The 26,890-nt window shown below is 44.9% G+C and overlaps 3 protein-coding genes across 4 annotated transcripts; all 3 read left to right on the top strand.

Annotated features, from left to right (window-relative positions):
• The first annotated feature begins 727 nt into the window (after window positions 1–727).
• Window positions 728–3,746, top strand: gpatch3 (G patch domain containing 3). Its single transcript, XM_069656804.1, has 7 exons — window positions 728–1,159; window positions 1,850–2,319; window positions 2,470–2,644; window positions 2,937–2,996; window positions 3,070–3,191; window positions 3,277–3,404; window positions 3,501–3,746. The coding sequence occupies exons 1-7, from the start codon at window positions 739–741 to the stop codon at window positions 3,682–3,684; spliced, it is 1,560 nt and encodes a 519-aa protein (XP_069512905.1). The 5' UTR covers window positions 728–738; the 3' UTR covers window positions 3,685–3,746.
• Window positions 3,747–4,061: 315 nt separating this feature from the next.
• gpn2 (GPN-loop GTPase 2) lies at window positions 4,062–8,120 on the top strand. The gene is made up of 6 exons (XM_069656677.1): window positions 4,062–4,127; window positions 4,398–4,926; window positions 5,029–5,185; window positions 5,386–5,546; window positions 7,412–7,542; window positions 7,730–8,120. Exons 2-6 carry the CDS (start codon window positions 4,507–4,509, stop codon window positions 7,800–7,802), a joined length of 942 nt encoding a protein of 313 aa, XP_069512778.1. The 5' UTR covers window positions 4,062–4,127; window positions 4,398–4,506; the 3' UTR covers window positions 7,803–8,120.
• Window positions 8,121–10,824: 2,704 nt separating this feature from the next.
• Window positions 10,825–26,609, top strand: arid1aa (AT-rich interaction domain 1Aa). Of its 2 annotated transcripts, none has more exons than XM_069655627.1 (20): window positions 10,825–11,990; window positions 14,426–14,644; window positions 14,759–15,370; window positions 15,481–15,576; window positions 16,348–16,588; window positions 17,216–17,305; window positions 17,403–17,573; window positions 18,135–18,480; window positions 18,611–18,756; window positions 18,840–18,925; window positions 19,038–19,247; window positions 19,340–19,544; window positions 19,723–19,876; window positions 19,997–20,166; window positions 20,273–20,459; window positions 21,554–21,679; window positions 22,032–22,128; window positions 22,284–23,127; window positions 23,235–23,365; window positions 23,457–26,609. In XM_069655627.1, exons 1-20 carry the CDS (start codon window positions 11,070–11,072, stop codon window positions 25,317–25,319), a joined length of 6,915 nt encoding a protein of 2,304 aa, XP_069511728.1. In that variant the 5' UTR covers window positions 10,825–11,069; the 3' UTR covers window positions 25,320–26,609. The 2 variants fall into 2 exon arrangements, with proteins under 2 accessions (XP_069511728.1, XP_069511729.1); XM_069655628.1 differs by having other exon boundaries at window positions 20,003–20,166.
• Window positions 26,610–26,890: the final 281 nt, after the last annotated feature.

Below are 26,890 nucleotides of genomic sequence, written 5' to 3' on the forward strand. Positions count from 1 at the left end.
AATGGTTCTTCTCTTTTCTTGCAAAAGAGCTGGGGTTGGGTCTGACACCAGTAAAGCCTGGTGAGGTATTGTATGGGCTAAACTGATATGTGTTTAATACAACAGTTAATGTACATTAATTTAAATCCTTAAAAATACAATTTCTTTGGAAATCCGAATTTAATTCGGACTGTAACTTTCATGGTAAAGACATAAAACCAGGTAAAAGTTTTAAATGACATGTTGCCAAAACAGAACTATGTAAAAAAAACAAAACTGTTATAGTGTCATTGCACATAGAGATAATGTATCTTTTATCTATATATTTTTCATATGGAAATGTATATGAAATGTACACAGTTTACAAGAAATTATGTAAATTATTATAGTAAATATGTTTCTGAAAAAGGGTAACTCTAGTCCTCTAGTAAAAGAAGTAAAATCCCTACTGTTTATTTGCCTTCAAATCCATGTGTTACTATTTGGTTTTGTGTCTCTTTCTATAACTTTCTCATGTTTTTTCTTTTGAAATTGTACACATCAATTTCAAGGGTTCTTGCCATTTTTGAGTAGCTGTATGTATTCGTGTGCTAGCTTTCCTCTATTAAAAATGTCTGCATATGAGCGATAATATGTAGAATTTTAAGATATGTAGAAATATATTTAACACTGTTATCGGATTTTCTGAAAGCCCAGGAAGCGGATGTGACGTAATTTCTACATGTCCTGTTGACGTTTCCCGTACATGAAAAAACAATCATGGCGGACTCTGAAGTCGTTACATCTGTGTATATAGCTATTAGCAACATCCCTGTAACCTTTCACTCAGCGGATCTGAGAAATTATTTCAGTCAGTTCATTGAAAGCGGCGGTTTTCACTGTTTTCACTATAGACATCGACCGGAGGTCCTCAGGGAGTCCGAGGTGACCGAGACGACAGAGTGTGGTGACGGAGAAGAAGAGGGGGGCAGCTCCAAACCTCCGGAGGCTGATCAAGAAACAAAACAGACCTCTGAGAAGAAAAAGACGGCGAAGTCGTGCTGTTGTATCGTCTCAGTTCACGCTAAAGACGCAGACAGATTTGTCCGGATGTATTCAGGGAATCACTGGATTGACTCAAAAGGAAACTGGCTGTCTAATCGTTGTGTTATCAAAAGAGTTAAAGTTTCACAAGACAAAGGTTAGCGAACATTATATCTGTTTTATAACAGTGTTTGTGAGTTTATGTGCCTGCCTGTTATTAAACTGATCAGGGGATAAAGAAATTCCAAAATATTTTTGACATACTGTGCCATATTAAAGGGCCATCCCGCTAATTTTACACAATGTCAGCCTTCACATGGGGAGTAACTTATTTCACAGCCTTTGATAACAGTTTTACGGTTTTTAAATCCTCTGTTGCTCTCGTAGCTTTGTTAAAATAGAGTAATATTTGCTTGGGCTTGGACACTACTAATCTATAACATACAGTATAGTGAGCATAACAAACTGGGGATATGGATTTGTTGCATTTTGAGAAGTATAGCCGTACCCTGTCCTTTACTTTGAGCTGTTGTAACAAGTGACTTTCTCCCAATGGGGGATCAATAAAGTCTATCTTATCTTATCTTATAGGATTAAAGGTTTTTAAGTGACCAAACTGAGGCCTCTGTAACAAATGTATCATCAGAATCATTTTTTTGATGTTCAATCAGGCGACAAACCTTCTCGGTTACTTAAAGAGTCTAGAAATTATGTAATTGATGCCATGGTATCTTAAAGTTGGTGTAATTGTTTATTACTGTTAATTACTTGTTTTTTTCTCTCTGTTTAATGGCGACATGATGAGTTATATATGCTTGTGAATCTAATAGTTTATTTGTTCTTTCAGATGATGGGTCATTCCCCTATAAAACAAAGCACGAGCAGAGGTACCGGGTGTCCTTAACAGAGTGTTTCACAGAGGCTGACCTCAAAAGCTTATCTGAGCTGAACCCACCTGCTCTGATGCAGAACGGGAACGTCGGCACACCAGTCAAAGTGTTCCTACAGCTCATCCAGTCCTGCCGACTGCCGCCGCGTCTCATCAAGAAGTTGGGCCTCACTTTCCCCAAGACCAGCTCCAACCGCCGTTATGGAAATGTACCTTTCCAGTATTATGACACATGGACACTTCCTGCCACAGAGGAGACCGTGTTAACAGCTGCTGGACATGAAATATCAGGGCCAGGCAGTTTGGCTGCTCCACCCTCAGGACGGAGGAAGAAACTTTACACAAAGACATCAGAGATGAAGGAGCCACAGAAAGAAGAGGAGGAAGAGGAGGAAGAGGAGGAGGATGCACAGTCAAATGCAGATGATGTATGTTTAAATTGAGTCATATGTATCAGGATGAATATATAAGTGCATTTTCATTGCTAACATCTGTTGGCTGTGTTTTATGGCTGGCTGAACTGTTTTCATTTTCCAATCACTGTGTTGTCTGTCATTTATTCATCTTGTTGGCTGTAGGATGATGACTGCTGTGAGGAGTGGGAGCGACACGAGGCTTTACACGAGGATGTGACGAGCCAGGAGCGAAGCAAAGAGAGGCTGTATGAAGAGGAGATCGAGTTGAAGTGGGAGAAGGGCGGCTCAGGTCTGGTGTTCTACACAGACGCCCAATACTGGCATGAGGAAGAAGGAGGTATGCAGCAAAAACATCCATTATGTGGTTTAAACATTCAGTAGAAGACACAGGCATATCATATATATGTTAAAGATCACATATTGGGATATGAGGTACGTTTCCAGCATGGTTATGGGAAGTCAAACTGACATGACATTTTTTAGCAAATTCTGTGTGCAACATTTGAGTGAATTGATTCAAAGCACATATAAACTGTATGTGAATTTTGCTGTCCCTGTTACTTTTAACAAAGTAAATATGCTCACTGAAATATTGATTACCTTTATGTCTCTTTGTTTCCTCTTTTAAGACTTTGATGAACAGACGACAGACGACTGGGATGTTGACATGAGTGTTTACTATGATAAAGGTATGTCAAGCTTGATGATGTGAATTATGCCTGAAAAGCCAGGTTTTCTCTAATCCAGCTCCGTCTCTCACAGATGGAGGTGACATGGATGCCCGTGACTATGTCAGAATGAGGTATGAAAAACGGCTGAGGGAGGGTCTTGAGGATCGATCTGGGCGCGGTCAGGCTATTGGCAGATTTGAGAGGTTTACAAAGGTACGATAAATGGCTCTTTAATTTGACTTCGCCTCTTCTACCATAGCCTATGTGAGCTATTTTATAATGTTTTTGTTCTTTACAGGGCTTTGGTCGTCGCTTGATGGAAAAGCAGGGATGGAAGGATGGTGAGGGGTTAGGACACAGTCAGGTTGGGATTTCTGAAGCCCTTGAGAATGAGGGCCAACATCCCAACTGTAAAAGAGGCTTTGGGTGTGTATGAACACGAAAAACACAAACTACAAATATTATATAATTGCTTGCCTGTGGGTGAGTGTACATTGATGTTATTGTATTTGTTTTCTGCAGGTATCATGGAGAGAAATTAGTTTTAAACCTAGGAAAAAAGGCCAGAACAGATTTCCATATATCTACAGTCTATGATCAACCCAAAAACATAGATGGAGGTGACCCCTTGCTGAGACGTCAACCAAACACTAGTATGAAGTACCGAGGATGGCAGCCAGGGGGCAGCATTGGACCACGAAGATGACAATAATTATAATTTAAACTGTTTTATAGAGTTTGTACTCCGTATTTGTCTATTTGTGCAATTAAAACATTTTTGAAACCTTTTACTTGATTTGTACTGATTTTGTCTGTTTATCTGCCTTCGATATGTAACTCCTGACTCAATAGCAAACAAAAACTTGTATTACTATGTTAATGCTTTACATATATATGGAGTTATCTTTTTCTTAAGAAGATGTAACAAATCTTAATAATGTGAGACTTAGGATGGAATAGTATAGAAAACACCAGTGTGGTGCCAACAACGATTTTGAACCGTCCTTCGCCTACATTTCGTGCCGCATGCTAAACAAAAATACCGCTTTTATTTTGACACCTTGGTGACGTAACCCGGATGTACTTCACAGTAGCTTGAGCTAGTTAGCTTCAGCCGATGTACGCATGCAAACAAAACGGCAGCAGACGGTAATTATCCATCAGTACTTATTACATCTAAAATAAATGGACCATTAAGTCGTAACATGAAGTTAACGATAGTCATACTTTTATTTTTATCACAGTTAAACTTTTCATTTTCCTTTCACTTAATTAAGTGTATCGTTGTTTGTGGTTCAGAGATTTGTTTACTTCTGCTGAACTATCGAGTTGACCCTTTCCTTTTGTAGTAAATGTAAGTAAGGCTGGACTTGTTTGTTTTATGCTAATGTCTGACTCTAACTGATGTGACTCTGCTAGACCACCTTGGATGCTGACAACTCTGCATAGGACATCACATGTGGCCCCTCTGACATCCAGCTCTCATCAAATGTGATCCTCTTCAGTCCCCTCTTACACCTCTGACATCATGTCCAGCCAGACAGGAGAAACGCACTCTCTACGCTTCGGCCAGGTGGTCATTGGACCCCCAGGTTCCGGAAAAACCACCTACTGCCGAGGCATGCAGGAGTTCCTCACTCATTTAGGACGTAAGGTGGTTGTGGTGAACATGGACCCTGCCAATGAAGGACTACCGTACTCCTGTGCGGTAGATGTCTCAGAGTTGGTCACTCTGGATGATGTCATGGACGGCTTGAAGCTTGGGCCAAACGGTGGACTCATCTACTGTATGGAGTATGTTGAAGCAAATCTGGACTGGTTAGAGAACAAGCTGAAGCAGCACAGTGACTGTTACTTCCTATTTGATTGTCCTGGACAAGTGGAGCTCTACACCCATCAGAGTTCAGTGAAGAATATTTTCTCACAGCTTGGGAAGTGGAATTTCAGGGTGAGTTTCCTTGAAGATGATGTACAAAATAAACAGAAATTGTTTAATCTTAAGACTACAAACAGGTCTCACGACTGTCGTTCTTCATTTCTCTTCTTTAAGCTGACCGCGGTGCACCTTGTGGACTCTCATTACTGCGCTGATCCAGCCAAGTTTATCTCTGTGTTATGTACGTCCCTGTCCACCATGCTGCATGTGGAGCTTCCCCACGTCAACATCCTCTCCAAGATGGACCTGATCGAGCAGTATGGAAAACTTGGTGAGTTAAGTGTAGTTGACTTTATCTCAAACAAAACAAATGGTACCAGCACACACTAAAAATATTACAAAAGAGGATTAGTTCTTGTACTTTTCAGGCATACATCAGTAATTTTGTAACATATTCATAAAATCTAAGAAGATGTACAAAAGCGTTACATTTAGCATTATTCTGTTTGTCCTGTTTGTATTCTTGTACAGCGTTCAACCTTGACTTCTACACAGAGGTCATGGACCTGACCTATCTTCTCGATCACCTGGCCGTAGACCCCTTCTTTAAGAAATTCCGCCATCTAAATGAAAAGCTGGCCGAGGTCATTCAAGACTACAGCCTTGTCTCCTTTGTGCCGCTCAATGTGCAGGTACTACTGGTGGCTGTTTCTGAAGCATTTCTTTTCACATTATAAAGAAAAAAAACGTCTGTGACTCAACATATTTTCAACTGCTGGTCGTAAATTCCAGCTAATATGATGCAATCTTGTTTAAGTGGAATCAGTGGGGATTTCCTGATTTAAAAAAGTGCTTGTGTGGGTTAGGCTGATAAGAAGTGAACTGAACATGGCTGTCATTAACCGTATATGTTGTTCATTGTACCATATTGTAGTTTTTTCAGCCATAAAATTTTTTCTAGGGACGTTCCAATAGTAGTTTTTCCCTATACTCAAACGGATTCTGATACCAGAACTTGTGTTTTCATGGCTACCAAGTACCAACTGATTCCAATGTTTCATTCATTTCACTTCTGCTTTTGCTGCTATGAAACAGAAGTTGCCAGTGGCAGACATAACAAAGCTGTAGTGGTAGAACAGCACAGCTTGCTGTGAAGGCTTCTGTTTTGGAGAGGTGAAGAAGAGATGTATTTCTATGAAGTCTACATTTATTCAAGGCTAATAAATGAGGGTTACGGCTTAATCTAAGGCTGGCGTGGTGGCCTGTATCCAGTCCTGCCTTTTAGGTTGGAAAGGAGGCATATCCAAGAAACCAAAGCAGGCTAAACTGTTAAACATTTTAATCTTACAGTTTTATGATTTCAATAAATGTGATTTTAACAGCCTGAACGTGCAGGTTTTGTGTATTTATAGGGTTTCATACTTGGTTTCTGTATCTGAACAACTCAGCAACTAGCATGTTTTCTAACATCTCTGTTTGGTTGCATGCTCTGCAGCCATTTTGAAACAGCAAAAAGAAAAAAAAGAAAATTGTAAAAAAAAAAAAAAATTTTAAACACAAAGCTTGCCTTTCTTAAGAACAGATTATTGGTCAATGACTTCCAAATGTCAAGTGTGCTCTGAGTTTTAGTGCAAACTTACAGAGCGAATGTAGCCTGACCAGCTCTCTCAAACGTGGCTCTGTTGTAAACAGATAGAGGCCTTGAGGGCTTCATTTCTGAGTTTAAACTGAAGAACTGACTGAAAAACCTCATTAAAACACAATTTATGTTTTGACTGAAATGAAATAGGACAAATATGAATTCATTTGATCTTAATTAAACTATCTCACATTCTAACTATCAGATGAATGGGGTACAGTAACTCCTTTATTATATGTTTGTACATAACAGAACATCCACACTGAGAAGAACCGTTCCAAACACTTCACACCCCAACATGAATCCACCTTGTGCCAAAATGGCTCCTTTCCAGGAATTTGTAAAAGTCACTCACCACACATTTCATCTCTTCAACAAGTAAATCGTAAATCATTTTTAGCATTTGAAATTGAACCCTGGATCGATCTTTGTGCAGATTGATTGGACTGTAAAAAGGGAGTGGGCTGCCTGCACTCTGTATTGTTCCCTGACATTATTTCTTTATGGAGACTGATACGATCCTGTGTGGGTATCCAGAGACAGGAGTCTAGACCATCACTGCATATTAGACTAGTAATTTATACAAATGGCACTGTTATTTCCATCATGGTGGAAATGCACACTTGATGCATTTCCAGCTTTTCTACCCTCTTTAAATTGAGCAGCCACTAGTTACTGTTGTTACCAAAAGTACTAAAGAGAGAGGAGTTTAAAAACATTTCAACATTTTTGCCAGACACTTAACTCTCAGCATTGGGTAAAGTTTGGTGTTTAATAGCTTGTGATTCTTTAAAGGGAAAAGTCCACATTCATACTTACAGTTCAGTGGAAGTTTTTTCAGTAAATATTCTGTTAGCAGGTTGTAAGTTTCAGTAGGTAAATCCCCTCTTACTGAATGTTTTTTTTTTCGGTCTCCAGGACAAAGAGAGCATGATTCAGGTCCTGCGGGCGGTGGACAAAGCCAATGGCTACTGCTTCGGAGACCTGGAGGAGAGGAATCTGCAGGCCATGATGTCAGCTGCTGTGGGGGCCGACTTCCAGTTCGACTCGTATCCTTACCTACTCACTGTGGTGACTCACTGTGACTCATCTGGTTTCAAATCAAACCTTAAGATTTACGGGAGCTGGCTCACAAACTGAGAACTCTGGTGTTTGTAATGACTTTGGATTAATTCTTCTAAAAGTAATTTACATTTTAAAATGTGTTACTCTGTGTTTTCCTTAACAGTACTCCAGAACACTCGGCGTGCAAGAGCGGTATGTCGAAACCAGTGGTAAGACTCTGGAGGATGAAATGATGGACCTTTAATTTGAAACGCCCAAATAAAAGGACAAAACTGGTCGCCTTTTTAGCACCAGTACACCAGGGGAGTCTTGGCAACATCCGTCTCACTTGGCCTGAATTCTGGGCCTCTCTTCAAAAGCTGTGGAGCGATGAGAACTAAATTTGGGTGCTGTTGATGCTTCAAGGTTGAACCACACCTCATAAAAAGTCACAGTGAGGTGGACTGAAGGGAATTACTGCTGTCCTTTTCCTCAGTTATCAGTGAGAGTAATGACTGCTCCTATTTCTTAACTGCTGTCGACACAGAAATCTTTAATAAATGCCAATCTGTTTCTTAAAATGTCCCCTTTGTAAAAGCCTTTATTTTGTTGTTTGTAGTTACATATTTATGAGAGAGGCAGGTAAAACTGCACAATAAAGTGATGTTTATATTCCTTTGTTTTATATTATATATATATTTTAGCAAAAATGTAGATGAGAAAAGTGGTTTTAATTCAGCTTTCTTGTTTTATGATCAGTAAAGAACAGTATAGCTTGTATTATACAGAGGACTTTCCTCATGTGTTTCCTTCTGCCATGTGAATATTTTAGTGACAGAAAGAAACAGAGAACAGACAGTGTATTTCCCTTGATATGCTGTGGAATATAATGGGACCTGACAATAGGCAGTGCCTCAGAGATGTGAGTGCAGTTTGTGTGTGTGTCAGAAGCAGATGGGTAAATATTAACACGAAGAGCACATGTTTTATGTTCACGGAACAGGGTCTAATAATCTTAAATGCATGTTAGTATGGGGTAATACTATCATACTGAAAAATCGTACATTTGAACAGCTTTTTGTACAGCAAAGCTTGGGTATTGTGAAACAAAACATGTTTTATCCCGTGAATCTAAAGCAATCATGTGCTTCTTACCATGACAGCATAATTCTAAACAAAGACTAGATTATTCATAAACATCAACAGATCGGGAGTAGAAATGACTTTGGCAAAGAGCGAGTCCTTGTATGATTGGTGTGTGTTTTGTCCAGCAGGTGGCACATGTGTTTGCAAATCATCCTCCCGGATCCGCAAAAGTCTGTTCCGTCTCTTCCCAGCAGCCAGAGCAGAAAAATTAAGTCAGGCGGGGAGAGGAAGCTACATTAAATCTGTTTCTGCACAACTGGCCCTGTGTCTGGTCTCTGGGATGGAAGACGCTCTCTATCTTTTCTAAAGGAACTAAAACTCTGTTTTAAACTTAGGAAGATTGCTTATCTCCAACTGCTGATGTTGAACTCTTTATTGTTTGTGAACCCCAGTTTAAAACATCATTTTCAACATGCCTCCAACATTAAAACACAAAGTCTAGACGCCCTCTACACACATTCAATCACGAGGCTTCGAGTGAGCGCACGCACGCCTCATGCATCGCTGTAGTCAGACTAAAATAAAGCGTGATCCACTTCACGAGCTCACACTGATGTGGGAAATCACATTAACCCTGTGTGGTATGATGTGGCTGTGAAATTATACGTGGATTGCTTGTTTGCCTGCAGAGCTCAGTGTTCTGCGTGCATTAGGGGGGTGTGTCAGGCTGAATGTTAAGTTGTGTTCAGTGTTTGTACATGTGATCAAGTATGCCTTCTCACTGGTACTTCCTGCCTTTTTTTCTCCTTTCAAGCCCCCCTAGAGGTAGTTGTGTGTGCGTGTACGGACGCGCGTGCATACGTGTGAGAGAGAGAGCGCGATAGACAGTTTCCGTGTGTGTGTGTGTGTGTGTGTGTGTGTGTGTGTGTGTGTGTGTGTGTGTGTGTCGAGAGTGAGAGAAGAAAACCAAAAGCAAATCTCGCCCTTCGTGTGCCCTAAATATGAATTTTAACCAATACTCAACCGAACCATGAAACGCCTCATTAACCTCGCCATGAATTTGCATTTTATTCTTTTAAAACAAAAACTCCCTGAGCCCAGCGCACGCGCACACACACACACACACACACACACACACACACACACACACTTCTCATTACCATCCCACTCCTGCTCAGTGCTGTGTGCACACCCTGTGCGTTTTGTGGATGCCAAAAATGTCTGCTTCATTTGACTGAGGATAAAGAGAGGAGGGGGACAAATGCTCCATTTTTCTAATTGTTGTGAGACTTTGAAACTGTTCATGCATCCTCTCTGTCTGGTAGATAAGGTCTGGGGTGTTTTTTTTCTTCCTCTGTACGGCGTAGTTCAATGTTAGCCGGGTGAGAGAGAGAGAGAGAGAGAGCTGAAGCCTGTGTGCACCCATCCCCCCACACTCAGCAGAGGAGTGTTTCTGCTGGAGTGAGAGACAGACAGAGAGGAGAGGAGAGGGGGTGGTAGAGGAGAGCAGAGCAGGCAGGCAGGGGAGGGAATAAGAGGGAATGTGCATTGGTAGTCTCGTTTGCTGCAAGGCTTCCTCCTCCTGCTCTGGAAAAACCTGTGTGTGTTGCCTTTGCTTGCCTGAATAGCACTCAGAAACACTGGTGAGAAAAGCACAAGTGATAGAGGGCAGATTTTAAGATGAAGATATTATATGATTATAATAATATGACTATAATTCTTTTATCCCAGTTTTTCAAAGTAAACATATTTGTGTATGGAAAGCCGAGTTAACTCGTTTAATTTAATACCCATTTTGAATGTGTGCTCTCTACACGTGCAGCGTTTGCATCAACACATTTACTTCAAAAATGTATATTCAATTAATAATATAGTTCCCTCCTGCTCTGATCAGTCATGTATTTCCCCATGCATGCATAATAGTTGCATTGCACAACCTCCTGGATTTAAAGCACATTGTTTTCTATGGTGGTAACATAACATTAATGAGTTGTGTGAACATTAGACTCTCCTCATGTGGAGAAAATATTCCACCCATGTGGGGGAAAAAAGACAATGTGAGTTTGTAAGACAAAAAGTCCACTCCGCACTGGAGCGGGTACGGTCCGTGTCTTGCAGCCGCCCGCGCGGCTCAGTAAAATGGCTGTATGTAGCGGAGCCTCGTGTTGGTTGGGCTCGCTCCCTGCCTCTACCCGGGCTCAGTAACACAACTCCCACAACAATTTCTGTCGCTTTTTTACGCATTGTATGGAGCCTCCATCATATCTCTAACCCATTTACGGAACCGGAACCGGGGGGATGGCAGCCGGATTCGGTCCGGTATAAGGGGTGGGAATGAATCGACACAAGGATAAATGGTTATAAACAATTATTTATATTCAATGCTAGCTTTTGATTGTGACTGACTCGCCGAGAGAGGGAGAGAGAGTTGGTGGGGGGGTATATCATGGCCGCTCAGGTCGCCAGCGCCGCCACTCTGAACACTAGCCCGCCTTCCGAACTCAAAAAGCCGGATCGAGAACCCAAGGAGGATTCGGTACCGGGGGAGAAGCAGTCCGACAAGAAGCAGCCGGGCCTGGACAGCGGATCGCCGGGCCGGGGGGATCTGCAGGACGGGGCCGACGGTGGAAATGCAGGGGGAGGAGGGGAACCTGAGATGAAGAACGGGAATGGGAACCCGCCCAGGGCTAACAATAATAACCAGAATGACTCTGTCGGACCGGAGGGAAATAACCATCCGGGTTTGGTGCATCACCACGGCCCCGCTTTTCCTCCTCCTTCGTACGGATACAGTCAGCACTACGGTCGGGCTTTTCATCAACATGGCGGACAACAAAGCCCTGGCATGGCAGCTGCTGCGGGTCCGGTCGTGCAGTCGAGCAACATGATGGACCCGTATCAACCCAATTCACACGACCATGGCTTTTCAAACCACCAGTTTAACAATTACAACCCTTTCCCGAACAGGACTCCTTATCCCGGCCAGGCTTACGGCATGAGCTCTCCTCGCAGCAGCCAAGCGCCGACAGCTGGGGGGCAGCCAGCTAACGTGAAGCAGCAGCAGCAGCCACCAGCGGGAGGACCCACGGCGATGGCTGGATCTTATAATAACCAGAGATATAACATTGGAAACCCTCAACCTACATCCACACCGACATTAAACAAGCTCCTCACCTCCCCGAGCTCAACGCGGGCTTATCCAAACTACCCGTCCAGCGAGTACAGCAGCCCAGAAGGAGCTGGTAAGGGAGCAGCAGACATCAGCAGCGGTCTGTATGGAGGGAGCAACCCGGGCTGGCAACAAAGAAGCCATCTCCCGTCGCCTATGAGCCCGGGAAGTGCCGGGCAGCCGCTAGCTAGAACCCAGGTAAACTCATCTGAAAGAGGAACATGCTGTGAGCTTCAGCACGTCTCTTTCCCTCCTCCGAGCTCGTTCACACGGAGCAGGCCAGCCATTGTCTGATAGTTCGCAAAGACTCTAAAATGGCTGCCTCTCGTGTGTTTTTTTCTTTACACCAAACCATTTAAAATCTGTTATTTTAAATGTATATTTATTGGTATATAGCTACGCAAGAGGGCCGCTTGAAGAAGATATAAGTTGTTGAAACGATGTAAGGACGTTCAGAGAGCCGAGAAGGCCCGAAAACACACACGGAGGAGCCACGGCTCGTTTTTTTCCTCTACCAGCTTTCCTTCGCGCATTAAACGTCAAATTTACAATATATTCTGTTAAAAACGGTTAGAACTATACTGGCATACTACATGTAAAGAGTTCTGAAACATTAGTTTGAATAAGTTGCTTGTACACGTTGGTTTGGGTTGTTTTCTTGCCGTTAAGCTGTAATTTGTGGCTCCAACGGAAGGAATGTGTTGCATGAAGACTCAGCCTCTGACGGTTAGTTAAAAGGCTCGTGAAGGGTTCAGTTTAAATAACTTTAATGTCCTTCAAGATGGCATAAAATAATGTAAATAATAACATTGCGACCGAATATTTAATAAACGAGTTTCCCCTGTATTGAAAAGCAGCTGTGCTTGAAATACATGCTGCCTGTAAACAGTCAGCTCGGGCTCAGATGAGTGAGTGACTGCAGCCTGCAGATTGCAGTTTGCACTGGGATTTGAATTGTGGAGGTAAAATCCTGCTGTCAAAGCCAGGAGATAGTTGGTCTTTGGTTGACATGCGAGCTGAAATCTGATTGGCTCCTCATCCGCTGCTCATGGCCATTTATAATTACATGTGATGCGAGGCAACAGTTGGTGATAAGAACACGCAGCATTAAGTCATCACAGGGTCACCAGAGGTATTACCACCTCATTCAAATTTTTCTGCTGCTGTTTTCACTTACAACAAAACATCTAATGTTTGAGCAACTGGGACATGGATAATATGTGTTTTTTATGTTTTTCATGTTTATCTTTTCAAAATAAGAACCCTAATAATTAGCTGTTTGCTCTAACATGCATGCAGTATTGTTGTGCAATAATACCAGCAAAACCAATCCTCCCATCATAAACCTTATAGCTCAGGTATGAACTCCTGTTACAACAGCAGTCTACATCATTGTATATATGGGTCAAGTCAGGTTTGTTGTTTGCATCAAATCCAAATAAAAGTCCACACGACAGCATGAGAACAGTCGTAAAAATGTTTACATCGGAATGGCTCAAGACAAGATGCTGCCCTTTTAATTTTCTCGTTATTGATTCACGCACCACCTTGTTATCCTTGATGTTCCCTAGATAAACTGATTATAGATACACATCTTTTTTATGTACAAAACATCTTCTACAGTAGTAAAAGGCAAATGTGACCTCTGCCTGTGAGGATGTGTGTGTGTGTTGCTGCTGTGTCTGGCATGCCACACAAGTTTGACTGTGTGACTGCAAAGAATTTCCCCCCAATCCTCCCCCCAAGCCAATCAGAAGGCAGTCCACCATCTCTCACCAGCCAAGGGAGTTTCCTCTCTGTCTTATGCAGATTAGCCATGTGCTGCTCTTATTTATTTCACTTCATTATCTTGGATCTGCAAAATGTCACGTAAGGCATTTTGCATATTATTTGTAAAGGGCTGTTGTTAAGCTGAGGAGGCTCTTCTCAGCAAAGTGCACACAGGGGAATTCACTTGATGTAATGTAAGGGGATACTTTTAGTTTCAAGTTGATGGTTTTTAGTAGAAATTATCATAAAATCCCAGACTTTTTAATGCCCGATAGCTATGGTGGAGGTGAGGCAATAAGTGTATCGTAAATGCGAGGCAGTATAGCACCTAGGTTATACCCGAGAAAGAGTGTTTATACTAACTGCCAGACTGTAGACAGAGTATGCTCTTGTGCATTTTTCACTCTCCCCGGCTGTTGTGAAAGTACTTCCTTCATTTCTGGTGTCATTCATCCAGAGCCAAACTGCTTCTCCTGGGGGAAAAAAACGCTACTTGGACCAGGCTCAAAACAGGAGCACAGCTGGGATATGTTTAAGATTGGGCAGGCTGCCCTCCATTTGAAAGTAGATATATATAGCTCTGTTGACTTCCGAAACCATGGCAAAGTGAGGTGAAAAAAATCAGAGTAATGACCGTGGGAAATTAGGTGAAAAAAAGTGCAATTTTCACATTCATTAAAGTTTGTTTTTACACTTTAAGTCCCATGAAAGTTGCACACCGCGGCCAAGTGTTTTAGCACAAATGCTGTAATGGCAAAAACGGGTTTTAAAAGAATGAGGAGAGCTGCATTTAGGATCTCGCACCTTGGATATCTCCTCTTCTGCTAAGTTGTTCACTGTTTTCTCATGTTCTTACCATCCAGCCGCCTGTACCCATGGACCCAATGGGGAAAATGAGAAGTCAACCATATGGAGCAGGCAGCCCATACGCTCAGCAGGCACAGCCGGGGCCTCCTGCAGGTCCACAACAGGGACCTGGTTACCCTGGTCAGGCTTATGGCCCCCCAGGTCCCCAGCGATATCCAGTGGGAATGCAGGGACGTAGCCCTGGAAACATGGGCGGCATGCCGTACGGTCCACAGGTATTTCACATGATTTTTTTCATTCAATCGACAGCACCTCATTTTGTCTTCTCTCAGTGTCTGTGTTCGCTTCAGCACAGTTTGAATTCTTATGTGTTTGTGTTATTTGTTTAGATGGGATCTTATGGACAACAGGGACCAGGAGGCTACGGCCCCCAGGGACAGGCACCGTATTACGGGCAGCCTGGCCAGACTCCTCACCCGAGCCAGCAGCAAACCCCATACAGCCAGCCCCAACCAGGACAACCGGGTGGCCAGACACCTTACCCAGGGCAACCCCATCCTCCGCCAAACTCTGCCCAACACGCCCAGGGAGGACCCCCCTATCAGCAGCCCCATATGCCCCCACAGTCCCAGGGGCCACTGCCAGGCCAACCCCAAGGGCCCCCACAGTCTCAGCCCCCTTATTCCCAAACCTCAGCCCCACAATCTGCCCAGTCGCTCTACGCCCAGCAGCAGGGTCCTCCCAGCCAGGCCCAGCAGCAGCCAAGTTCCCAGGAGGCTTCTGGATCACAGGGCCAGTCCAACTATCCAGGAGCCACACAGGGGCCTCAGCAGGCCCCTTCGCAGCAACAGCAGGCACAGTCTCAGCCTCCACAGCAGCCACCAGGACACAGCCAACACCCACAGGGCCAACCTGCAGCGTACGCGCAGAGCCCTCAGCAGCAGCAGCAGCAGCAAGCACAACAGTCACCTTATCAGCGCTTTCCTCCTCCACCCCAGCAGGTACGACCCGCAGTCAGGAAACTTATCATACTTAATTATCTGTCTGTTTGTTCACATGCACGCTTACATGTTATTCAGTACATTCAAGCATGTGTTCTGTTGTCTTTCAGGAGGTGTCCCAGGACTCATTTCAGTCCAACGCCCCTCCATCCACTCAGTCTAAATCTGGCCCAGAGGACAGTCAAGGCCGCCCCTCCAGCCTTCCGGTCAGTCCTGCTTGTTATGTCACTGCTGGAACAAAAAAAGCCTTTTTTATTTTGTGGTTTTTGCTTTTCAGACTCGTGTTAGAGGACATGTTTCTTTTTGTGTGTCGTAGTTTTTATGTCACAAGTCATGATGATTTTACAGCTTATAAAATGTAAAATAAGCTTTAAACGTCAGGTATATATACTTTTAAAGCTCTCGTTTTGCTGTGTGCTTGTGTCTCGGCTGCCGTGCTTTCAATCCCTTGCTGATTTTGGACTGTGTGTGCGGCTGCATGTCAGTGGTTGTTGTTGGGAGACAGCTGTGAGGCTCATGCTTGCAGGACGAGGTGCTGTGTAAATGGATAAATCTGAGATAAATACAAGAGAGTTTGTTTGTGTACTGTAATCACATGGCAAGGCTGCTGCTACATGCTGACTCAGCTCGCATCCTACAAACCTTGGTAACCATGACAACCCCTGGCACTAATGCGCACTCATTTTTTCTTTGAAAAAGATAAATAAGGACAAAGGCCGCTGGGTCTGTGGGTGTGTGTATCTGTGTGTGTGTAGTTTTTGAATGTGTGCCACTCGTATCTAAACAACTGAGATGAAACGTGAAAGCCAGTAAATAAACATTACAGTACTATGAAAGGTTATTATTGATCTGTTTGTAAATGTATTAAATAACCAGTCACATTACAAGAGCAGAATTTTAAGTCATGAATTGTAACTTTTCCTTTTCTTTAACATATCTTTCAACTCCACTGCTGCTCTGCCTGTTTGTGTTTGCAGGATCTTTCAGGCTCCATTGACGACCTGCCAACAGGTGCAGAGGGCGCCCTGAGTCCCGGTGTGAGCACGTCAGGCGTGTCGAGCAGCCAGGGCGAGCAGAGCAACCAGGCCCAGTCGCCCTTCTCTCCCCACACGTCTCCCCACCTGCCGGGCATCCGAGGACCTTCACCCTCCCCGGCTGGCTCCCCTGCCAGCGCCAGCACGCCCCGCACGGGACCGCTGTCACCCGCCAACATGCCAGGTGGGCCGAGCTTTCGCACACTGGAGATCAGTGCTGAAATCTGACTGTTGCAATATAGACATACTGTGGATTTCTGTCAACAGTATCTGTCTACATACTTGATATTATCAAAGCCGGGATTTTCCTGATATCCCTCATTAGTAGCTTTAAAGTTAGAAACAACATGGATCCAAACACTGTGCCAAAAGCCTTTTCTGGATTCTTTTTCTAAAACTTCTTGAAGCTTTAAAACTCTAAATATAAAGCTCTGTTTGGCTGCTTCACCCCACAGCAGTTGGTAACATCAAATATTCTCTGTAATCATACTGCTCCTCAAAACTCGGCCTGATTTGTTTGTGATCCCCAATCACCTTAGGGTCTTGGCGAAGCTTAAAAATATAAAATTATGATTCAAGATGTTGTAAATGAGGACTAAAGATGGTGGAAATGTAACATTTTGGACTTGTTTGGCAACAGTTAGCCAAAAAACTGAGGCAAAAACCAGCATGTGTCTGTTTGTTGCCCTGGTGTAAAACTTTGCATGAAGTTTACAGGTTTTTGATGGATTTCTCAACAATGTAAGCTAAACTATAAACACATTGGCTTTTTCTGAGCTCAAACTAACTTCATTTTAAAACGATTCTTTAGGGACCCAGATGCCTCCCAGGCCATCAAGTGTGCAGTCAGATGGGAGTCTACACCCTGCAATGAGCCAGTCTCCCATGGCCCAGGACAGAGGTATGCTGCAGTTTATAGAGAGTATCATGCCAACAGCACGAGTGTTTGCTGTAGCATCTGAGTCTGATCACTGTCTGCCTCTCTTGCCCTCTGTCAGGGTTCATGCAGAGAAACCCTCAGATGCCCCCCTACGGCTCCCCCCAGTCAGCCTCTGCACTGTCGCCGCGTCAGTCCTCAGGGGGGCAGATGCATCCTGGGATGGGTCCATATCCGCAGAACAACTCCATGGGTGGCTATGGACAGCAGGGAGGACAATACGTCCCACAAGGTGAGTACTTTCAAATAGTGTCTGTCAGGGTTTAAGTTTAAAAGACAAAAGCTTTTGTTGTTGTGAGAATGTAAAAAGATTCAGTTAAAAGGCTTGTAGAGATTTTTTAAGGTGATTTCTAAAGTTTTCCTCTCATTTTATTATCCATTTGTGGAGTTTTCTCATGTAGATTTCCCATTAGAGAAACATATGGAGTGTATCTCCCTGCCTCATAGGAATAGCATGCTATGGTTGGTCCCTCCCTCTGACTCTGTTGCAGCTATTTATAGCTGTGAAGCAGAGAGTCAGCTGACGTAGCAGAGCCTCCTGTCAGTAGAGCTGAGGCTGTGACGAAGGCTTGTTGCTCAGGGTGCATAGCTCTCCCTGCTAGCACACTGTAGGGAAAAAGTCTGCCTCACACAGCTCTTAAGAAGAAGTCTGTGTCACAGCTGTAACGAGCCACTTTTAATTTCAAACACAAAGGGATCTCTGGGTGCTCCAGTTAATGTGTTCAGACAAGAATAAAGTAACAGCTAAGTAATTACGCTACCTAATTATTTTTTGTTTTAATGTCATCCTTAGGTTATCCCCGGCAACCTGGCTATGGCAACATGCCCAATGCTAACTACACCGGGCCGGGAATGGGCCCAATGAACCCCATGGCAGGACAGGGTGGGGGTCCACCGTATGCTGGCATGCCTCCAGGGAGGATGCCTCCTAATCAAATGGGGCCACGTCCCTACGGCCCCAACATGGGTCCAAACATGGGCCCAAACATGCCGCCCAACATGGGTCCAAACATGCCGCCCAACATGGGCAACATGCCACCCCAAGTAGGCTCAGGAATGTGTCCTCCACCAGGCATGAACAGGAAGCCCCAGGACCCTGCTGCCATGCAGCACCCTGCCTCCAACTCCATGCACAGCAGGTGGGTTTATGCCGGATAGCCCGCCTTTAATCACCTCTCACAGAACTTCTCCTTAATGTTTGACACAGGTGTGTCTTATTTAAGTCACTTTTATAAATACTAAATGTCACATTTTTCCTTCTCCATCCAGGATGCCAGGTTACGCCAACATGTCTCCAGGCATGATGGGCTCCGGCCCTCCTTACGGCCCTCCCATGAACAACATGCCTGGAATGATGAACACTCAAGGTGGATCTCCTTACCCAATGGGCCCAAACATGGCCAATAACTCAAGTGGTACGTTGTACAGAGATTGTGTACCTAATGTAATTTTTTTTAAATCTGGAAAATTCCCATCTAATCGCTATGACTGTTTGTAGGTATGGTCCCCAGCCCAGAGGTGAACAATAAGATGAATAACAAAGTGGATGGGCCGCCAACGCCCAAGCCAGAGACAAAATCGAAGGTGCTCTGTCTACTAAAAACTATGAGTCCAAACAGTTGAAGTCTTCTCTGTTTCAGCTGAAGAATTTGCACTTAGTTTTAAAATTCACGTATCATTTTTTTGCCCAAAACAGAAGTCCAACTCTTCCACCACAACCAATGAAAAGATAACTCGCCTGTATGAGTTGGGACCAGAGCCGGACAGGAAGATGTGGGTGGACCGTTATTTGTCCTTCATAGAAGAGAAAGCCATGACCATGACCAACCTGCCCGCTGTAGGGCGGAAACCTCTTGACCTCTTCCGCCTGTATGTGTCAGTTAAAGAGATCGGAGGCATGACGCAGGTTAATATAACATTTCTAAACGGGAATAAATTCAAAAGTACATTTATTTTTTCGCCTCTCACTGAAGTCTCTCTGTCTCGTGTCTCCCCCAGGTGAATAAGAATAAGAAGTGGCGAGATCTGGCCACCTCCCTGAACGTGGGAACATCCAGCAGTGCTGCCAGTTCTTTAAAGAAACAGTACATCCAGTGTCTGTACGCCTTTGAGTGCAAAATCGAGCGTGGTGAGGACCCTCCACCTGAGATTTTTACAGACAACAAGAAGAATCAAGCTGCTAAGGTCCAGCCCCCCTCTCCAGGTAAAGAGCGTACTCATGATGACTCTCCTCAAATGAACAAGTGTTTCAGTGTAGTAATGATCCAGTAACCTGAATCCATACACTCCACTCACCAACTAAAATAGATAACTTACGGTGTTGGAGTTTTATTCATAACATCAACCTTGTCTTTCTGCTTCTCTCTCCTTTTGAACTGAAGCGTCCCTCTGCTCCACGGCGGGGTCGGGCTCTCTGCAGGGTCCTCAAACACCCCAGTCCACCAGCAGCTCCATGGCTGAGGGGGGAGACCTAAAACCTCCCACCCCAGCCTCCACCCCTCATACCCAGATGCCCCCCATGCCACCTGGCTCCAGGTGACTCTTTTTAACACCTCATGATAGCATTTTTTCATCCCAGCTTTTAAAAGAATCAGATAAACTAATTTCTTTCTTCCATCTCTCTCTCCCCTCCTCCTCACCTTTGCTTCTCTGTAGGAGCAGCGTTAACCTACAAGACCCCTTCTCTGAAGGAAGTGACCCTGCTTTCCCCAGGAAGAACATGACGCCAAACTCCGCCTATCAGGCGGGCATGAACACGCCAGACATGCAAGGTCGAATGGGCTCCTACGAACCCAACAAGGACCCCTTTGGCAACATGCGGAAAGGTGGGCGCACTGGGTGGATCGTGTTTTCCTTTAATCTAAAGTACCATCTTAATCACTGGTTCAGTAAATGAGTTCTAATGGGCTTCAATTCTGAATGCGTCTCCAGTCGGGGAGCAGTTTCTACCTGCTAGCCAGGGTCCTAACAGCGGGGCGGTTGACCAGCCGCAGCAGCAACCACCACAGCAGCAGCAACAGCAGCAGCCTCCATTCAACAGGGGACCGCCCGGGGCCCTGGGCACGATGCCAATGGGGCCCAGACAGCAGTATCCTTATGGACCAGGCTACGACAGGAGGTAGGAATCAGTCATTGGAGAAATATTATTATCAAGGTCACTGATTATAAGCAGCATCTTTTTCTGATCAGTCCAACCTCAAATTGTCTGTGCAAGTCAGAAAAACTATATCTTATTGATCATTTCTGGACTGATTCTCTTTTTTCATATTGATTAAACTTCAAGAAATGTGAGGGAATTGTCTGGTTTCTTAAGCATTTAACTTTGATGATAGACCAGCGAGGGATGGCTTTGTTGATGTTTGGAAACGAGCACTAAATATAATCTTTAAATCTATCAAACAACTGAACAAAAAAGAAAGATGTAGTCGAACTTTGGGATGTTTATCTTGTTGCACCATGCCTCTGTCCAGTCTGAGTTCACTCTACATTGTTTATGAATTAATTACCACTGATAAAGTGCAGTGGATACGGGATTTATGCTGCTCTGAAAATAAATAATTGGAAAAATATCATCCTAAATTAAACTACATAAAGAATTCAGGACAACGATTTTTCAGAATACGTGTTTTGGGTTTGTTGAAGCTGGTCCAAGAGACAATAAAGACGATAGTAATGTATGTAATTAGTTTACCTCATACTGATCAAATCAGGAAAAAGTGGACAATTGAAGCTTTAAATGTAGCAGTTAATGATTGAACAACCATAAGGCAAATATAAACATCGCTTTAACATCCTCTAAGCGCTAAAACAAGTATGAAGTTGTCTTCTCTCTCAAAGCAACACTGACACTTGGACGAACAAATCCAGCTCTTTCTAATGCTAAGTGTCACTGTTCAGGTTTTGCTTTTACTGGACATTTGGCAAATCGTTGATATCCTTACGTCACTTCAGTCACTTATTTTACAATCAAACACCAAGTGTGAAAACTGTCTGTCCAAAAAATACTTTCCTAGACGTAGCCTTAGGTATCAGATTGTTAAGAATAGAACAAGTGTTTTGTGTAGCATCTGATACTGAAATGAAACGGTATTCTTATTGAGGGTGTGATTGTACCAGCTCTATCCCTCTAGTATCATTTGTATGGATAAATTGTATGTAATTGTACTCGGCGTGGAACAATATTGTAAAACAGTTTGGTTGTGATTTCCCCAGATCGGAGCAAGGAATGGGCCCAGAGGGCAACATGGGATCCGGAGCTCCTCAGCCAAACCCGATGATGCCTGCCAACGCCGACACGGGGATGTATTCGCCAAATCGCTTCCCACCACAGCAGCCACGGTCAGTTCACTTAGCACTTATCTGCTCCGCTTTTTTTAAGGGTTCATAGCTACTGTCCATATTAGTTACTGTATAGTAAACAATTGGGATAAGAAATGTGTGGGAATTTATATTCTGCTTTTACATTTGCCCTTTATGATAAATTAAAGTCTATAGATTGGAAAAATAATGAATCATATTTATAACATTAAGAGAGATACAATGGAGATTAAAAATGCCATTGAAATGCTGTGAACTTAATGTTGACTGTATGCATGAATGAAAATGTGTAACAGTGAGCCTTGACTTAGACCAGTGTATTGGAGATGCATTATATTTTCATGGTCAAACTGACGAGGCATAATTTTTGCAGGCATGATTCCTATGGTAATCAGTATCCTGGACAGGGAACGCCCCCTACTGGCTCCTACCCGAATCAGCAGCCTGGAATGTACCCACAACAACAACAGGTCAGTGATGTATCTGCACTGCACTGACTTACTAATATCAAAACATATAGGGGAAAAAAATACTATTAAACCTTGACCTTTTAACTGACCTTAATTGATCGTAGATATTAAGTCCTACTGAAATGGTGTCAAATAATGTTCTTTTGTATGTGTAGAGTTACAAGCGTCCTGTGGAAGGGGGTTACCCTCCATCCAAACGTCATGAAGCGGAGTACAGTGGGCCGTTCCATGGTGGACAACAGCCACCGCAGCAGCCGCCACCGCAGGGAGGTGCCTCTGCTCCCTCTTCAGGACAGCAGGAGTCGTACAATCAGTACAGTGGCAGTGGGCCTTTCCCTGGCTCTGATCGCCGTCCACCCGGCCCAGGCAATCAGTTCCCCTTCCCCTTTGGTCGTGATCGGATGCAGGGAGCGACGGGGCCCAATGCTCAGCCCAACATGCCCCCTCAGATGATGCAGTCGGGCCCAGAGGGTCCTCAGGGAGCTATGTGGCAGGGGCCGCGGGACATGAACTATCAGAACTACCCCGGCCGGCAGGGTGGACCCGGGGGCCCACCACAAGGACCCGGTTACCCTGGCATGAACCGCTCAGAGGAGATGATGTCATCAGAGCAGCGTATGAATCACGATGGCCAGTGGGGGGGTCAAATGGGCCCGCGGCAGCCTCCCTACGGGCCAGGAGGGCCCGGCCAGCCGATGCCTCGCTCAGTACAGTCCAACTACCAGCCCCCTCAGGGTGTGCAGAACCACATTCCACAGGTGTCCAGCCCCGCCTCCATGCCCCGCCCCATGGAGAGCAGGACATCGCCCAGTAAATCTCCCTACATGCACGGAGTCATGAAGATGCAGAAGGCCGGCCCTCCAGTGCCTGCGTCTCACATAGTGCCCCCTCCGGTGCAGTCGCCTCTAATAAGGCGAGACATGCCTTTTCCCCCTGGGTCAATAGAAGCCAGCCATCCTGTCCTGAAACCACGGCGGAGACTCACCGTCAAAGATATCGGTATGTCTGCAGATATAACTCTATCTTGTAAAAATCACTGCTTAATGTAGTTCTCTTGTGTTGTTCTACATTGTTTTAAGACTTGACTTTGTGTCTTGACTTTCTAGGAACTCCCGAGGCCTGGAGAGTCATGATGTCATTAAAGTCCGGTTTATTGGCTGAGAGCACGTGGGCCTTAGACACCATCAACATTCTCCTGTATGATGACAGCAGTATATCCACCTTTGATCTCAACACGGTGAGACTAAACACTGAGCCCTTAATGATTAATGTTGATAACGATTATAGCGACCGTGTTTTATATTTTTCTATATTTGTTCTCTCTTCAGCTGCCAGGCTTTCTAGAGTTGGTGGTTGAGTATTTCAGACGCTGCCTCATTGAAATCTTCGGCATTCTGCGGGAGTACGAGGTGGGAGACCCTGGCCAGAGGACACTACTTGATCCTGATGCCTTGAAACGAGATTGGGAAAGCACAGAAGAGGAGGAACCGCAGGCGGAGGACATGGAACAAGAGGAGGAAGATGACGATGAAGAGGAGGAGGAAGGAGAAACTGAGGGGCCCGCTCGTGTGAAAGAGGAGGAAGAGCAGGAGCAGTGCTCTGAGGCTCGGGGGAAAGATGAGAAGGCGGAAGATGAGGAGAAGAAGAGCAAGGGTTCGTCATCAGAACAGACGGCCTCATCGCAACCCTCGGCTGCCAGCGAGAGACCCAAACAGTCCAGCAAGTTTGACAAGTTTCCCCTAAAGGTGGTACGAAAGAGAGACCCGTTCGTGGCCGGTCAGTCCAATAACCACGGCAAGCTGCAGGAGTTTGATAGCGGGTTGATACATTGGAGTGCAGGAGGAGGAGACTCAACCGAACACATCCAGACTCACTTTGAACCACGCAAAGAATTCTTGGAACCACGACCACGATTTCCTGTGCCTCAAGTTTTGCTAAGACGACGAATCCCAGAAGATGAGATACAAATAAGTTGTTTGCTAGCCGAGGAGGAGAGAAGTAAACCCCCAGAAGAAGAGGAGAGGCCAAACGAGACATCGTCCTCAGAGAAGCCCGGCCCCTCACTCGGCAGTGAGGAGGAGGGGAAGGCAGATTCTGAGTCAGCTGACAAAGATGCCAGAATTCTCCAGGAGAATAACAGATCCCTCCTTTCCTCCACCAGTATTTTTACCAGGAAGGCGAAGCAGATTGGCACCATCCTGGAGGACGAGCCGCACAGTAAAGACGAGGGTCCGCTCATCGCACTGGCTAACTGGCAGGATTCTTTAGCTCGCCGCTGCATTTGTGTCTCCAACATTGTCCGCAGCCTCTCCTTCGTTCCAGGCAACGACCACGAAATGTCCAAACATCCGGGGCTGCTGCTTCTGCTGGGACGCCTGATCCTGCTCCACCACAGGCACCCGGAGCGCAAACAGGCGCCGCTCACCTACGAGAAGGACGAGGATTCGGACGAAGGAGTGGGCCAGAGGGATGAGTGGTGGTGGGACTGCTTGGGGCTCCTGAGGGAGAACACGCTGGTCACTTTGGCAAACATCTCCGGCCAGCTGGACCTCTCCGTCTACCCCGAGAGCATCTGCCTGCCTCTGTTGGATGGTCTTCTCCACTGGGCGGTCTGTCCCTCAGCAGAGGCCCAGGACCCCTTCCCCACGCTGGGCCCCCACAGTGCTTTGTCCCCTCAGAGACTGGTCCTGGAGACGCTAAGCAAGCTCAGCATCCAAGATAACAATGTGGACCTCATCCTGGCCACGCCGCCTTTCAGTCGGTTGGAGAAGCTGTACGGGAACCTGGTGCGGCTAATCGGGGACAGGAAGGTGGCGGTCTGCAGGGAGATGGCCGTGGTCCTGCTGGCCAATCTGGCCCAGGGTGATACTATGGCGGCCCGAGCAATCGCTGTTCAGAAGGGCAGCGTGGGTAATTTGCTTGGTTTTCTTGAGGATAGCCTCGCTGCCACACAGCTTCAGCAGAGCCAGAGCTCTCTGCTACACCTACAGGGGATGCACTTCGAGCCCACAAGCCCGGACATGATGCGGCGAGCTGCCCGGGCTCTGCACGCCTTAGCCAAGGTGGAGGAGAACCACTCAGAGTTCACACTACACGAGTCCCGCCTCCTCGACCTTTCAGTGTCTCCATTAATGAACTCGCTGGTTTCTCATGTTATCTGTGATGTACTCTTTTTGATTGGCCAGTCATGACAGCTGTAGGGAGCAGTGGCTCCACGTTTTTGGGTGGGGGGGTTCACCCCCCGATCCCCTCTTCCCTGGAAACTTGGCTTGTGTGTGTTACAGGGCAAGAAAAGTTCAAGTGACTGTCTTTAATTTATGAAAATCCTTCAGATTCCATTCTCTGAGCTCTCCGCCGGCCGTCCTCGCTGGAGGAGGGTAATCACAGAGCTGTGGTGGATTACAAACCAGAGAGATGCCCACAAAGTGACACTACTCGCAACATGAATGCCAACTGGACGACACGGAGCAGAGCACCACGGTGGGGAGACTGTTCTGCACTTGGGGGAAAGTACTTTTTAATAAAGATAATAAATGAATAAATAAATAAATAGCTGAAAAACAAAAACTGTAACCAAAGTTGCTGTCTCGTTTACAGTGAGTTTGGGAGACCCAGTGTGCCCTAGCTCTCCCCTCGAGGGCACAGTGAGTCTGTAACTGGTTGACGTTCAGAGGTGAAGCAGACTGACAAAGTGGCCTACTGGTTCTAGTCTCTGTAGTTGGATTCTCACCAGTCAGCCCGACAGTAGACAAAGTGCTGTCAATAGACACCTTCACCGGGGAGGCCTGTGCAGTGTGCAGTAGATTGTAGGACATTTTCTGTACCGTACTGCTCTTGAGTGTAAGATTCTGTAACACACGTTTCACACAGACGCAGAAGAAGCAGCTCTCCTAGAGTCTTGAGGTCATTTTAGTTTGGTGTTAAACAGAAAATGGCTTTCTTCCCCAAAGTATCAAGAACCTACAACACCCTTACCTCCTCTTATCCCTTGATTGTATGAATACCCTTATGAAAAGAAATCACCTCTTAGGACTGGTTTTCAACTTCAAATACAGCATTGCTGTGGTGTATATATAATGTTGTACATTACACTTCCTTTTCTGTGTCTGTCTCTGTCTGTGTCACTATTCTCACACTTATTATCGGTGAGGGATTGAGGCTGACATGTGAGTTTGGTCTGTGACCTCCAGTCCCCTCTGATTAGACCCACTCCTCTGGTCTCTCCACAGCTCAATAGTAGTACGGCAGACACGGCTCCAACCTGTTATCTCCTGGTACAACAAAAATAAACTAGATGAAGTACACATTTGACAATTTTTCTTCAGTCATGGATTCTGCATATTTGTATTTCAGACTATGTAGCTAAGACAACATGTAAATTCCTCCCTTTCCCTTTTTTGGCTCAATGAATATCATTTATTCAGTATGAAATCTTTATACTATATGTTCCACGTGGTAAGAATAAATGTACATTAAATCTTCGTAAGCTGTTTGATGGTTTTGTTCTTCTGGGATAACTCTCTTGTGGACAAAAATCAAACAAATTTGTGGATTCACACAATATCGGGTTCAAATAATTCAGAATTTTACTGTTCTAGTCCTCTCTCTGAACAGGCTACATTATAAAGCTTGAAGGATATGCATATAGGCTTTCCATTATGTATGACATTTATCCTAACATCTTGAATCAAAACTTAACATTTCAGCTTATACTCTCAAAATGGGTCAACCAAATGATGGTTAAGAAACCATTGCTGCACAG

Source organism: Semicossyphus pulcher, unplaced genomic scaffold, assembly GCF_022749685.1.
Source record: "Semicossyphus pulcher isolate SPU_LCO1_2020_fin unplaced genomic scaffold, fSemPul1.0.p SCAF_9, whole genome shotgun sequence".
Classification (NCBI taxonomy): Eukaryota; Metazoa; Chordata; class Actinopteri; order Labriformes; family Labridae; genus Semicossyphus; species Semicossyphus pulcher.

What these genes read in the sequence shown, in the direction of transcription:
- gpatch3 (XM_069656804.1), top strand. Translation starts at nt 739, where the DNA reads ATGGCGGACTCTGAAGTCGTTACATCTGTGTATATAGCTATTAGCAAC. An exon ending in GATTTGAGAGGTTTACAAAG is followed by an intron (nt 3,192 to 3,276) that starts GTACGATAAATG and finishes TGTTCTTTACAG; the next exon opens with GGCTTTGGTCGTCGCTTGAT. An exon ending in AACTGTAAAAGAGGCTTTGG is followed by an intron (nt 3,405 to 3,500) that starts GTGTGTATGAAC and finishes TGTTTTCTGCAG; the next exon opens with GTATCATGGAGAGAAATTAG.
- gpn2 (XM_069656677.1), top strand. Translation starts at nt 4,507, where the DNA reads ATGTCCAGCCAGACAGGAGAAACGCACTCTCTACGCTTCGGCCAGGTG. An exon ending in CGAGCAGTATGGAAAACTTG is followed by an intron (nt 5,186 to 5,385) that starts GTGAGTTAAGTG and finishes ATTCTTGTACAG; the next exon opens with CGTTCAACCTTGACTTCTAC. An exon ending in GCCGACTTCCAGTTCGACTC is followed by an intron (nt 7,543 to 7,729) that starts GTATCCTTACCT and finishes ACAGTACTCCAG; the next exon opens with AACACTCGGCGTGCAAGAGC.
- arid1aa (XM_069655627.1), top strand. Translation starts at nt 11,070, where the DNA reads ATGGCCGCTCAGGTCGCCAGCGCCGCCACTCTGAACACTAGCCCGCCT. An exon ending in TCCAACTCCATGCACAGCAG is followed by an intron (nt 18,481 to 18,610) that starts GTGGGTTTATGC and finishes TTCTCCATCCAG; the next exon opens with GATGCCAGGTTACGCCAACA. An exon ending in AGCCAGAGACAAAATCGAAG is followed by an intron (nt 18,926 to 19,037) that starts GTGCTCTGTCTA and finishes TGCCCAAAACAG; the next exon opens with AAGTCCAACTCTTCCACCAC.